Here is a 14,866-nt window from a genome sequence, read left to right as displayed (position 1 = left end):
ATGTAGTCAGTCTTTCACTATTAAATTAAGCCATAGGTTTTATGTAAGGTTTATCAGATTGAAGAAGTTTCCTTATATTCTTAGTTTTCCAAGACTTTTTATCCCGGATGGATATTGAATTTTTTTCAAATGCTTTCTCCATATCTATGGAGTTTATCATACAGTTTTTCCTGTTAGACTAAATCTGATGAATTATACTGGTTGATTTTTAAACTTTGAAAACCCTTTTTTCCTGGGATAAACTCCAGATTTTCATGATGTATTATCACTTGTATATATTGATGGATTCCATCTACTACTAAAATTTGTTGAGAAAGTTCCTGGTTTTCATATTCACTTTCTCTTTCTGAACTTTGTCCTAATCATGCTGGCCTCTTAAAGGGTCTTATATTACTCACATAGAGTTGCATTCCCACAGGGCACAAACTTGTACTTCATACAAACCTCATGGTCAGTGAAAGTCTGATGAGGAAGAGTACTAGTGACAAGTCGTTGCCTTTTCCCAGACCTTCTCCCTGCCCCTTTTCTTTATCTAAAGCTAAGAGGAGCAAATTCAGTTATCTAAGGACTCCAGACTCCCTTCCAAATAATAATTGTTTATAAAGCTAAATGCATGGAATTTCAGGAGTGTCTGCCAAGTGGCGGTAAGTACCATGCTTGATAAAATCTTCATCATAATGGCATTAATCTGACTTCTTTACATAGTAGTTTACAACTTTGATTTAGTTAACATTCACGGTTCCTACCTCTTAACCCAGCACTTTCCGTATGGCTGACTTTACAGAACTGTAGACTTCAACTTTGGTATATATCAGCCTCACCTTTAGAACTTAATATTAAGTACGAATATGATTGTCTGAGCTCTCCATCCCATGCCTAATTCAACAGATCTCATATTACGCCTCCTTCTTTTTGAAAGGGTCATGGTTGAGAACCACTGCCACAGAGGTCACTTCCAAGTTCACCTTCTGCCTTCATTTCACATCACTGCAGCCCGCCTTGCCACAGCTCCTTCATCTGGAACTTCAAACTATTTTAAGAAGTGTTCATCATTACTGCTACGATTGATTTTATTACTCTTGTCACTTCCAGGCCAGTTTAGGCCAAGTGACAAAGCCAATTCTTCCCCATTTTTTAAGTAGGGAGACACCTTTTATGTAGAAATGGATCACAGAACCATGAACTCTGTACATGTTGATTAAGCAAACATACGACAAAAACGTTACTGTGAATTCAAGTAACAAACTGTATTTTACTTCTTTCAGAACCGACGACACACAGGTAGGTCATTTTCTTTCTTCAATGTAAAGATAATGCTTGTGTTCCCTACGGGGGCTCCATCTGAGACGTGCTCCCCACTCTTCTCAAAACCTGAGTTCCTCTTGCTGTGACTCCCTGCGGCAGCTGTGGCGACCTACCTCATGCTGCCCAGACATGCCGCCGCTCTTCCAAGCTGCAGGCCTGGCACCCTGTGCCATCTACCTCAAGTATCCTTTTGCATCTCTACCTAGAGCACGGAATAATGAATGCTATGAAAGTCATCTTTTTCTTTTTTTTTTTTAAGAGAGGGAAAGGGGTTTGAGGGTCGGGGGTAGAGGGGAGGGGCAGGGAGAGAGAGAATCCCAAGTGGGATCCTCACCCAGGGCAGAGCGCAACTCAGGGCTCCATCTCACAACCCTGAGATCGTGACCTGGGCTGAAATCAAGAGTCAGACATTCAACTGACTGAGCCACTCAGGGGACCCGCTAATAAACTCACATTAACCTGCTGGACTGAGGTTAAGATACCATTTAACTAAGCACCCTGCTAAATAAGAATAACAACAATAAACATGTTTTTGTTTTTTCAATAGTTAGAATCAGGAAGACAGGCTGGGATGCCATGAGAGGGAGCTGTTTGAACAGAGGTCATAGGGCTGAATGTACTCTCTGTGGAAATCACAGCCAGACCCTCAGGAGCACCCACAACACCAGCAGGCACACAGGAAGTCCCACCAGCCAGGCAGGATGGACAAACCCAACTTGTACCAGCCTCAGGCTCCACAGCAGATGACAACAGAACACCCCAGTTATACCTCAGGGATCATTAGAGAAGGGACTGCCCATCCACTAGGCAAAATCAGTGGGGATGGGAAAGGGCCCACCCTGACAGGAGAGCCTTCTCTACCAGGCTTAAGAGATCAATATCACTCACCACATACCAGAGACTGTCTTCCTGAGGAACAGGGAGTGGGCACAGACTTAACCTTTCTACCACAATATGCTCCACAGCCTTTTACCTTATTAGAATAACTTAACTGGATTAAACTACAATTATGGGCTTCTGTCCCTTCTTTCTGGCTACCTAGCAAGATGGAGGTTCACGTGGACAATAAATAATAGATTGCTGAGAGGAAAAATGAAGACATGACATTTTTCTTTACATGTCTGGGTGTAGCATGAGTTATCTTTGAGCAATCCTCTAGAACTCCTTAAATAACAGCTTAAATGGAAACTGCCGTGATTGGAGAATACAGTTTCGTGTATTTGAGGTTCATAGACTCAGTCCTCCAGAGCCCTACTGCTCCCTGGTAAGCTGGCAGCTGCTGTAAGGGTGGTTAAAGTGAAACAGCCAAGCTTCCTCACAGAGTAAGTCCTCCAATTTCTCACTAGTCCTGAAGGTAAGATTAGGCTGTCTTTCCCTGTGCTCTTACTTCAGCATTTCTAAACAACACCACCCCCCCACCCCACCCACCACAAAATTTAAAACAAAAACAAAAAACAAAAAAAAACAACAATTTTAAAAAGAGCTAGAAAAAAGTCCATTCTGGAGGACTTGATTTGGCTTTCAGTTTGAATAAAATACCATGACTGCTATTTTTTCTCCCAGAGACGGTACTCTCAACACTCCGTTGAAATTATCTACTCAGTTTGGATGTAAAAGTTATTTGGTATAGAACGGGATTTTCCCCCCTCAAATTAGCCCAGAAACCTGCAATAGATCCATTTGCCATCCTCCTTTAAGCCTTCTTTCCTAAATGAAAAAAAAAAAATCCACTTTAAAAGGATACATTTGTACAGAATTGTGTTTACATAGAGACGTTAAGTGGTTTCCTCCCATAATTTTGCAGAGATTTAGAAGACAACAAATTAAAGGGACCTAATGCAGAATCACATATACAGACCTTAATAGCCTTCAAATATCAAAAGGACCACAGGACAGGATTTCCAGCTCGTGAATGGATGATGCAAGTTAATGAATCAAGAGGACCTGAGAGGCCATTTCAGTAGAATGGATAAAAACGGATTAAGAGAGCAGAATGGGTAACACAGGACTAATGACACAGAAGAATGGAAAATTTTCAGAAGCAAACAACAAGTGCCATTAGTTTCTGAAAGTCGAACAGACAGGAACTGGAGACGTTGTGTAAGTTTTGTAGTCAAAGTAGGACTTGGGCTCCCCCTTGAGGGGTGGGTAGAATTTGACTAGATAAGGAAAGGGGTCCTAGAAGGAGCAGAGCACCGCAGGAGCAGGAGGGAATAAGCGGGGTGAGATGGGGGTTAGAATGAATGGGGATCACCAGATGAGAGCAGAAGTTACTACGGGAATCACATGCATCGAGCCGCAGGAAGGCTGAGCCATCACAGCTGGAAGAGGACAGTGTCCCTAGGCACCTTTTCTCTGACCATAATTTCTTCCAAGTCTGGATAACCTCAACCTTGGCTTTCCAAAATTTAGCCAAAAATTTTACCCTAGCTTAGAGGTTTGCTTAACTGTAGCATAGAAAAAAAACTATATATTTGTGTATTATATACACATATGTTATACATGTGTATACACCTATCTCCTGCCATTAGAGACTCACTGTGGTTCATTAACTTTACCTGTTTATAGTTAGTAGTTATAAGAAGGAACAGATAGATCTATAGCTCCCCAGTGACAACTGCCCCAGAGGAATGACCACTGCCAATGTGCATGTTCACACCACCACCAATAAAAAACCTGCCAATAAACAAGGCACGAGTGATTCTCAACTCCAGAGGTGTGACGCTGGTGCTCAGTGATACGTGTGACAAATGACTGCAGGTAATCTGGAACTAATATTAGGAACTGAATTTTGAAAGTAATTTTTAGATTCTAGAGGGGACTCGGGTTTCCCTGTAACAAGGTCATCTCCCCCAGTAGCATTCCAATCCGCTGCCCGAGTCAGGGAGAAAGCAGTGGAGCGAAATCATGAGGACTGCCTGCAAGCTCATTTCAGCTGCCCTCACGCCCCTGGTGACCCGTGTGCACCCAGGGGGCTGGCCCCTCCTCCTTCTTGCGTGCAGGATGGGAACTGGTGAAGGAGAGCTGCTAGAGAAGGCCAGTCCCACGGCATCAAAGCGAGTCACAGTCATCTCTAGCTTCCAAAGCACACGCTCCTCGGAAAGCTTATTAAAGCTTATTAAAACGCTCCTTGACTTTTCTCAGGAAATTCTGACCTCTGTTAAAAGCATCTTACACTGAAGAACATCTTCTGTGCTTAGACAGTTGAATGAAGAATTATATTTGAATTTTGCCTTACCATTCCAAGGTCCTCTATGTGCAGTGGTGCTGGTCAAGTCATAACCATTTCAGAGTCTAACATTTTTATAGCTTCTGTTCATAGTGTCTTAGAAGGGGAAATTGGAATGACCCCTATAACTCTTCTAACTCTGGCAGGAGTTAGAAGAGAGGGTATTAGATCACATGGGCATGGATGCAAACCCTAACATTCCACTCACCACTCGTGTGACCTTGGACAGGCCAACTGAACTCTGTGCCTCACTTTCCTCACTTAAAAATAGTGACAATAGTCCTAACTTCTAGAATTCAACTGAAGATGAAATAATACAAAGCAGTTAGCATAGTTCCTGACATAAGATATGTTTCTACAGTCAACCTATCAGCACGGTGTCTCATTACTATCCTAACACTTATTTCTTTTCTAAAAGCCTGGATTAACTATCCAGTTTTGTGGTTTTTGTTTTGTTTTGTTTTTAAGAGTAACTGATCTTTGTGATGATTGTAGGTGTTTCCCCTGGAACCCACTTTCCTACCCATGAGATAAAAATGACACCACTTGCCCTGATGATCTCACAGACCTGAGAGTCAACAGTATGGGAACATATTTGGAAAACCGAATATGGAAAAATTATTGATGGAAAGTTTTAACCTGAAATTTACCATTCCAAAATAAGCTTATCATGAATTCCGTGGAAAGACAAAGACGTGTCAACAGCACCATATCATGACTCAAGCTCTGTGCCCAAGGCTTCTCTAATGAATTTTAATTCATTTTATTCATATAGTGATTCACTATCTTCATGTGATTGTGATTCACGTGTTTTAATTTGCCAAATGTTGCTTCTCACTTATTTTCAGAAAGGTCTGTTCACTGAAAGCTCTCTTTCTTAGGAAAGTCACGATGTGGAGAGCAGATAATATGTCAGTTATTATTTTATTTCAACCTAAGCCAAATCATCTTTACCTCTAATTTAGATTACTGCTCATACAGTGATGATTAAAGTAGATAGAGAATAGCACAGCTGGCCAGGCATCCGCTTCTGGGATTCAAATACCACTTCAGTCATTTTTTTAGCTGGATTTAATTTCCAGTCATTTCTTTTACCTTTCTCCAGTCATTTCTTTTACCTTTCTGAACTTGCATCTGAGAAATGGGAACGGGACAGCTATCTCTTAAAGGAGATGGTGACCTTAAACAGCAGAGCACAGTCCCAGAAACAGGAAGTGTTCTCTAAGTTGAGAATAATTTTATATCAGAACAAAAGAGCATCTACTTACAGTTCACAGATGCCAGCTCTAGCCGGAATGAGAGGTACAAGTTGCAGTAAAAGCTTGACACCATTCTGCCATTCTTCTTCCCTTTCAAATTCACAGTACAAGTAGCTACATTCATCAGAAGAAAACTGGTAGAAAACATAGGTATCTTGAAAGTATAAATTCTGGTCCACTGTTGGAAACAAAAAAGGGAAAGATCTGTTTTTAAAAGTCTATTATTTAGAGAGTCATAAACCAAATAATAAATTAAAAGCCCTGCTAATTATTAGGGAGAATCAAGGCGTAGGACTATAATTACATCGTCTAAGTCCATTCATGCTCACAATCCCACTGAATGAAAAGGGACTTACTGACCAATCTATTTTTATTACTTGAGGCTTTAGCCAGCATATTCATATGGGTTTTACGATTCTTCAGCTCCACAGACAGGTGAAATCAGTAACGATTCAAAAAGTGGGGAGAATTTCTGTGTGTCTCAAAGCAAACAAACAGATTTAATTACTGGAGTGGTATACAAATACAAAACTATCCCAAGTTTCCAAGCCGTGGCTCTCAATCAAGAGCAACTGTGACACCCAAGGGACATTCAGCAATGTGTGGAGACATTTTTGGTTTTCACTACCGGAGGGTGCTACAGGCATCTGGTGGGTACAGAAAGTGACACTGATGAACAGCCTATAATGCACAGGGCAGGCTCCTACAACAGAATTATCTAGCTCAACATGTCAGCGCCACCAAGGCTGTTTTAAAAGGGATCAAGAATTGGAGACTAAACCTAAAAAAAAATACTGACACAAATTTTTTTGCTCACCAAAACATGAGACTCAATGAGCAAGCTGGTAACATCCCTCAAAGGTAGTTACCACTTTTCTAAATCATAGTATCAGGTGCTGGGTATTAACGACTCACTGAAATTATAGCCACATCTCCATCTGTACTACACTGGGACTTGGATAAGCCTTTCCGAACCTTACTATGTTCTCTGACCCTCAATATTTATTATCTATGGGGACAAAGGAACTTCCGAGTGACCAACTAGCACCTGCATGATGAAGCTAAATTAAGACTCTGAATTGCTTAACTTCTAATCCTTTAATTCCCTGGGCTCAACTAAGAAAAGCATATCTGCCATCTATTTTAGTTGCTAGTTAACATCAATTCTGCGTTCTATTTAAACAGCTAATTTTCATAGGTCATATCTCTAATTGTTCATGATTAGTCAATTAAAAAGGCATAACATTCCACTCATAAAATCAGTTTCTGATAATTATTTTAAGTACAGCTAGATAAATCAGACATTTAGAGCAACTAAAGATGTCACTGATAAAAAAAAATTTTTTTGTGAGCAGACTTCTGAGTAGAGGAGGAGGTAAGGGAAAGACGCTTAGACATAGTAGTCTATGAATCAGCAAGTACCTACTTATTTTTACAAAAGGTGTGAGAATTAACAACCAAAAGATGACTGGTCATTTTTGTTTATAAAATGTGAGAGAACGCAAATATTTACCTGTGGAAACAATTTCCATCCAGATTGTAACAGCCTCTAGAAAATCAGGTAAATTTTCTTCTGGTAGCTTAATAAAATTAACACTTCTATGCTTCACAAAACATGAAATACTGACCTGATAACATAATTCCCATATCCAGTAGGAGCTGCCAGACCCCTATGGCCATAGATCTGCACTGGACAAAAGGACAGTGTTCCAGAAGCCAGTCTACCAGCTCTGACCCAACACAGCTCCTCCTAGAACAAAAGGAAAACCATCCATAGTAAGACATTATTGCCACTCATTTGCCCAAGAATTGATATTTAATATTATCCTTTCCAAGGGACTCAATAATAAATGAACAGGCAACTCTTACCCATCTTTCCAATTTCAGCTCAACTATCATTTCCATAAGAAAACTTAGAATCACACCTTCTTGTGCTTTTACTTCAAATCACCTACCATGTAGTAATTGTACATCTTTCTGAAAGAGTAATATTGGCTTCCGTCACTTCAGAATCATTTTCAGGATATCAGGGACTACAGACATAACTCACTGCTAAACCTCAACAGTGAGAACATTCCAGGCACAAAGCAAATTCTCAAAACATGTAGTTGAACAAATGAAGGAATAAATGTAGTGATCCTTTATATAAAGATAATGCTTCTTCTTGGTAAGACAAGTACCTCAAGGTGATGGTGATAAACTTTTGTTCAACTCTTTATAGATTTTTATCTAGCCTTTTTGAGAACAAAGTAACTCCAAGAAGATTACACAAAGTCAGGACCACAGTGAGCGGTAAAGAATTTTGTTTGCTACTCTCCAAACACATTAAATCTTAAAATTTGTCTCAAAGAACAATAAATATGACCATTATTTTTAAAAAGTATATTTTATTTATTTATTTGGCAGAGAGAGAGAGATCACAAGTAGGCAGAGAAGCAGGTGGCGGGGCGGGGGTTGGGGGGAGCAGAGAGCCCAATGCGGGGCTCGATCCCAGGACACTGAGATCATGACCTGAGCTGAAGGCAAAGGCTTAACCCACTGAGCCACCCAGGCACCACCACAACCATTCTTTTTAATATCATCTAAGCAGCCTAAGTCGTAAACTCATAAACCTACAAACCCAGATGTGTCTGATGGATTCCACTAACCACACATACAAAAATATCCCCTGTAATCTGTCTTAAAATACACAGCTATATTCGAAGCACGCCCCAATCTGGGCATTACAAGCAGTATTTTCATGCCTACTTTTTCATCTTTATCAGCCTCAGCTGAAAACCCAAAAGAAGACAACTTGCTGAAATACAGTTTTCATTTGCAGAAATTTCACTGAAAATCATTCTCCCTTATGAAAATGTCACCATTTATTTTTTTCAAAGATGCATCGTGTAAATGGTTGTCTTTATTCAGTATTTGGTATTTAAGGACCAAAACACATCAACATTTATTTTATTTCTAAAACAGAAAAAATACTGCTTATTTTTTGTGACTGGCCATAGCCATCAATACCTAGAAATCACACAGTAACCAACAATGTCAAGAAATGCCATGAGGCCCTACATTTTCAGGGGTAAAAGGAAAAATAAACTTTTGTGCTGAGATATTTGTTTTGTGGTTTGGGGTCTGTTTGTTTTTGTTTTTAATGCCCAACATGGGGCTTGAACTCACAACCCCAAGATCAAGAGCCGCAAGCTTTACAGACTGGGCCAGCCAGGCACCCCTCTGCTGAGGTATTTGAACAAATATTCCAGCTTTAGGTAAAGCATCCTTTTTTGGGGGGGCGGGGGGGGGGAGTGTCCCTATTTGAAAGATACTCTAAGGCAATTAGGGCAATACCAGACACATTTAGTTGCAGGTTAGTGTTAAGACATTAGAAAGATTAACTGTCAAATAAATGGATGTTTCTTGAAAAAGGAGAAAACAGATCACAATAAACTAGGCAATCAGACAAAACAGTCAATATTAACTTCTAATTCTATAAGACACCTTTCATGTTAAAGGCTCAAAGTGTTAATTAATTCCTCAACACCTCTGTCAATTAGCCAGCATCTTTGAGCCTGTAAAACACTTTTATCCTATGGATTAAAACACTGTATCATCATAATCCCTATTCTAAGAACAATCCAGTCAGTCCTCAACCTGCTCTCAGCGTCTGACCACCCAGAACAGGACACAACCAAACATTTACTAAACAAACCAAACTGCAAAAGATGGCTAGATGGGTGAGTATGTTTGCCTTGCTCACAGGCGATGGAGAAGAAGTGTCCTAGACTGGGGCTCCTCAAAATTGTGTTTAGGAGCACCTGGGGGATTCGGTTACTGTGTAGATTCTTACGCAGTGTGGCTGAATGGGGCCCAGATGACCCTGGTGACTACAAAGCCCCAGTCCGCCAGCTCTAGCTTCTCACTGGGAAGGGCTCACTCTGTCTTGGGGAGCAGAGCTGAGTCCACACACTGAACCATATCACCAGAACACTGCCATTCCAATAACAGCTCATTGGAGCTCCCCACCCCAGCCAGCAAGCTATGTTTCAAGTGCTCGGGATCCCCTTCTCCACCCCCAACTTTCTTAAGTTGTGTTTCAAATCTCCTTCAACAACCCATCTGCATGAGGGAAAGCCCCATTAGGAACAGAGAGCAACACTATGATTAATATCACCAAAGCAGACAACATGAGGTTAGGGGCCCCTGCACTGCACTCCTCTCCTGACTTGCTGGCCAGGGCTGCAAGAATGCAGCTACCATACCTAAAGCTTACAGGACTCAGGGGAGAGCAAGGAGGAAGAAAAGGGATAGATGGAAGGGAGCGATCTCAACACCCAGTTCTACCTCCCAGGGTATTTTCAGTGTTGTAGCGGATCCAGAAACCGTTTGAGTACATGTAGATCTAACTGCAGCTGCACTATGAGGCAGGAACACTGGGATACGGAGGTGATCAGCTACCAGGCTAAGTGACTGCTACAACATAACACTAAACATGATTTCAGCTCCAGTTTCTGGTCTCCTTCTGTCTCTAGTTACATTTTTAGCAATTCATTCATGGTACTGCAGACAGAGAGAACCCTAATCTCAAATGTAAATGGGGTGACGGTATTTAGAGACTTACTTGAAGTCTCAGAAACCAGTATGATTTTTTTCTAGAGCACAAAAGGAAAAGAAAACATCTCAAAGTTTTGAAAGTAATTCTCATGTAGCACATGGGGACCACTTCACCTCAATTTACTACCAGACAAAGGAAAACGACTCGTCCTAGGCAATCACATTGGCACTGTCTTTAGACCCCGGGCACTAATCAGTCTTTATATTGTGAAGGACAGGAAGTTCTGGCCCAACCACGGGGACTCTGAAATAGCACAGCACATGCTCTCTCCCCATTCAACTCCCACCGAACCCTAAATCTGTTCTAACTTGGATAGATGGTTCTTTTCCATGAACCTCATTAACGTACATCTCCCAATGCTTTTTTCAATCTCTATCCATGGAGACCACGTAGAGCACTGAGAGCAATGACAGGTCTTACACAGAGACTTGGGTGGTAGCTAAAAAGAATCGCAGGAGCCAGCTCATGTTCAGACCCAAAGCTTTATTCAATCAGTTTTTATTTTTTAAAAATGAAAAATAATTAGTTTAAAATTGATATCAAGTATTAAAAAAAAAAAAATTCAAAAGGCTCTATGTGAAGTGGTCCAGCCATGAGTGCAACTGCTGTTCTCACCTGTCATGTCTACTTGGCCCGGACTCTAAACTGAAGGTTCTTAGACCTCGGGCTATGAATTGCTTACAGAGGGTTGGAAGGTAGGGGGTAAGCTTTTTTCAAGAGGTTCATGAGTCCATATATACAAAAACATGCTTTCTCAACAGAATAGATCATGTCTAACCTTGGTCATATTTTTCAAAACCTATATGTATACTAATGTGGTTAATATAATGTGGGATATTCGGTCACATGGGCAGCTCAGTCGGTGGAGCATCTGCCTTCAGCTCAGGTCATGATCCCAGAGTCCTGGGATCAAGTCCCGTATAGGGCTCCTTGCTCAGAGTCTGCTTCTCCCTCTGGCCTTCCCACTCCGCTTTTGTGTTCTGTATGTCTCTCTCTCAAATAAATAAGTAAAATCTTTTTAAAAATTTAGCATGGGATTTTAAAGTATTAATTCACTGTAGTTCTCCCAGCCTCCCCTCCCTCCCTTGCTCATTGGTACCTCAGATTCTGCCAAGAGTCTGCTTAGAAAGCAGTTGGTAGCATGGGACAGTGATGAGAAAAGAAACATTAAGGAATTACCTAGGGTATGGATAATAGTTACATAGGTGTATATAATAATTAAAAAATTCTTCAAGCTGTACCCTCAAGAACTGTGCATTTTAAGTCATGTCTCAATAAAAAGGAGGTCTTCTTACTCAAAAAGGTTGGGAATCACTATACCCCAAATCCAGGCCATGATGAAATTTTTCCCAAACTGTGACAAAGGGAAAAAACAGGAATATTACAATGAGTTTGTGATAAAGCTAAAGTTAGTTAACTTAATGAAATGTCCTTATTCTGAGAATCTTTCCTACCATTTTTAAGATTTATTTATTTATTTGGGGGGAAGGGGCAGAGGGAAAGATGGTCTCAAGCAGACTCCACTCTGAGCGTTTAGCCTGAGGCAGGGCTCTATCTCATGACCCGGAGCTCATGACCTGAGCTGAAACTGAGTCAGGTGCTTAACTGACTGTGCTACCCAAGTGCCCCTTTCCTTTTTTGGGGGGGGGGTGTCATTTATTCTGAGTACTCTTCCTATTCTTTACGGTATATTGCAGTCTCATTTCTGTAAGAAAAAATGGTAATAAATTTTTTTCTTTTTGTTTTATTTTTATAATGTAGTTTTGGTATTTTTTGGTATGGTTTAGTACCTTGAGTTGATAAAATAAAAAGTTCATAATTCACTTTTGTTTTTTCTTTAAATGGTTCAATGAATTGAAAACACGTCCTCAATTTTCTAAGTGACTATTCTCTTAGTCCGGCTGTACTTTAAAACTGGGCATTAGCCCATCCATCTACTTTCATACCCCTGTCCTTATTCACAAGCCAAGGTGGAGAAATACTAACCCTTTGCCACCTGCCCTACCCTTTCCTTGCAGCGCCCAAGGAGGGGCTCATCCTCACCTGGCAAGTTAGAGCAGAATTCCTTCTCCCATTCAATATCCCAAGAGTCCTCAAAGAGCCTTGATAAGGTCCTTGAAGAAGGGACCTATGCTTATTGATGTCCCAAAGCAGCACATGCCAAGTACAAATATTATAAAACATCACATTTCAGAGGAAGCAAAACAGACTCTCTCAGGAATCCATCCACTTGCACCTGGAGAGCCCATACCCTGACTTGAGAACCAGGAGTCTACCGTCTAAAGAGAAAAATCACCATCAGTACCCCAAATAGACACTTCAAACAAACAAATCCTCCCAGTAGTGATAAGCCCAGCTCTCTGTGATCAAGGTTATGATTTCAGCACATTTTTCTTTTATTATTCAAGGAGAATTTTTGACAAGGCATTAGAAAACTGTGTTACCTGTAAAATCCCTTGAGGTTCACTCTGTCCTTTATCAGGTCAGCTGCCTGAACGATAATAATATTCCTCAATGCTCTTCCTGCACAAGAAGAATTCTCTCCATAAATCTAAATGGAAAAAGACATTCTCCATAAATTTACAATAATATGACAATTTGTAAGCTGCCAATAGCACACTATAAAAAAAAAAATCATGCCCACATCCCTAAGTTTAACAACACTTTAGCCTACGTAGTTACAGACCAACTACTACCCATTTTATTTTTGTTATTGGTCCACTTGCGCTCTTACGTGACAGTAACTATTTTCCAAATAAACTGCTTTAACTATAAATAATTTTTATACCAAGTTTCCAGAATGAAATGTTTTTTTTAAAATAGGGTTTCTATCAACATAGCAAACTGAAGCATATTTATACTACATATTACTGTGCCATATTGATAATGCATTCATGTCAAAGTCTTGGAAGATGGGAAAATACGTTTTCCTAACGAGTGAACATCTCACACTGTGACACGATGTGATAGGCTGCTGTCTGCTTTGCTTTTAAGCTTCCCTCTGCTGCAGAGCTCATTGTTAATTCCAAGCACCCTGGTTTCATCTACTTCATGATTCCACCTAGCAGATAAAAATTTTACTTAACTTCCTTTTTCATCCTAATTCACCTATACGCATCTCTGATTCTTAGAGGATGAAGGATCCAGAGAGGTCCACGTCCTACTTTATATATTACCTCCTTTCTTTGTATGTGGCACGTTCCTCCACAGTGCAATGCTGTTTCACAAACAAAGAAAGCTAAGTAAAAATGAACTGTCTTGATGCTCGTGAAAATTAGTATATACTGGGAATGTACATGACATCTGTTTACTTATTTCCTGGTGAACTCTTTCTGCAGCTACACTACTTTGCACCTATAAAATATTTTATATCTTCTCTTGAAGCAAACCAACTAATAGTATATTGACTATGACCTGACAAGGAACATTTCAACCCTATCCTTACACTTCCTAATATTCCTAGTGTCACTTCCTAAACACAACCTGATGAGAAAGTGTGAAGGGCAGGAAATGATTTTTTTAACATGTTGTAACTGTATATAAAGCAAAACAAAACAAAAACAGCAACAAGTCAGCTGCCAGAAAGAACTACCCTAGGGTGAGGGATGGGCTGAATGGGTGACGGGCATTAAGAAGCCGCCTGGCATGACGAGCACTGGGTGTTGTATGTGAATGATGAATCCCTAAATTCTACCCCTGAAATCAGCATTACACTGTATGTTAAGTAACTAGAATTTAAATAAAAATTTGGAAGAAAAGAAAAAATATTACCCTAAAGGAAGGTCAAGTCAGCTCACCCTTGACAGGTTCTGACAAGGTATCAATGCTCATTCACTCAGTCTTTCAAAAACCATCTAGTGAGGGCGCCGGAGTGGCTCAGTGGGTTAAAGCCTCTGCCTTCGGCTCAGGTCATGATCTCAGGGTCCTGGAATCGAGCCCCGTGTTGGGCTGTCTGCTCAGCGGGGAGCCTGCTTCCCCTTCTCTCTCTGCCTGCCTCTCTGCCTACTTGTGACCTCTGTTTGTCAAATAAATAAATAAAATCTTTAAAAACAAAAAGAAACAAAACAAACCATCTAATGAGTGGCTCTCAGACCCCACTGAGATGCTGGGGATACAGTAGTGAACAAGACCTCTAATGAGTGACAACAAACATCTAATGAGTGGCTCTCGGACCCCACTGCAGGTGCTGGGGATACAGTAGTGAACAAGGCCAAGAAGTTTCAGACCTCACAGTGCTCACAGCCTCCTGTTACTTTTTAAAAAAAAGAAAAGAAAAAAAGGAACTCTTTGTCAAATGATTTTTAAATACAGTGAAGGCTCCCCATCTTTTTTCAACAAACCTAGAAATACTCTACTAATAGATAACTACAATTAAGTCCCTGTTATACCAAGTTTTTAGAATATTCACTCTTTTAAAAATGCAGCATTTCTATTAATACAGCAAATTGAAAAAATATATATTTAACTCTGCCA

At 40.4% G+C, this 14,866-nt stretch overlaps 1 protein-coding gene across 7 annotated transcripts in view; it reads right to left on the bottom strand.

Annotated features, from left to right (window-relative positions):
• Positions 1–14,866, bottom strand: part of RAPGEF5 (Rap guanine nucleotide exchange factor 5) — a 224,008-nt gene that overhangs the window by 170,086 nt on the left and 39,056 nt on the right. For all 7 annotated transcript variants that reach the window (XM_082693712.1, XM_082693707.1, XM_082693706.1 and 4 more), the window contains exons 3-5: positions 12,838–12,944; positions 7,422–7,543; positions 5,803–5,971 (exon numbers count right to left, since the gene is read on the bottom strand). In XM_082693712.1, the coding sequence (XP_082549838.1) occupies positions 5,803–5,971; positions 7,422–7,473 (221 nt within the window). In that variant the 5' untranslated portion in view covers positions 7,474–7,543; positions 12,838–12,944. The remainder of the gene's footprint in view (positions 1–5,802; positions 5,972–7,421; positions 7,544–12,837; positions 12,945–14,866) is intronic.

This window comes from Mustela nivalis (assembly GCF_964662115.1).
Source record: "Mustela nivalis genome assembly, chromosome: 12".
Classification (NCBI taxonomy): Eukaryota; Metazoa; Chordata; class Mammalia; order Carnivora; family Mustelidae; genus Mustela; species Mustela nivalis.
Note: the sequence above shows the minus strand (reverse complement) of the source record. Positions and strands in the feature narration are given on the sequence as shown.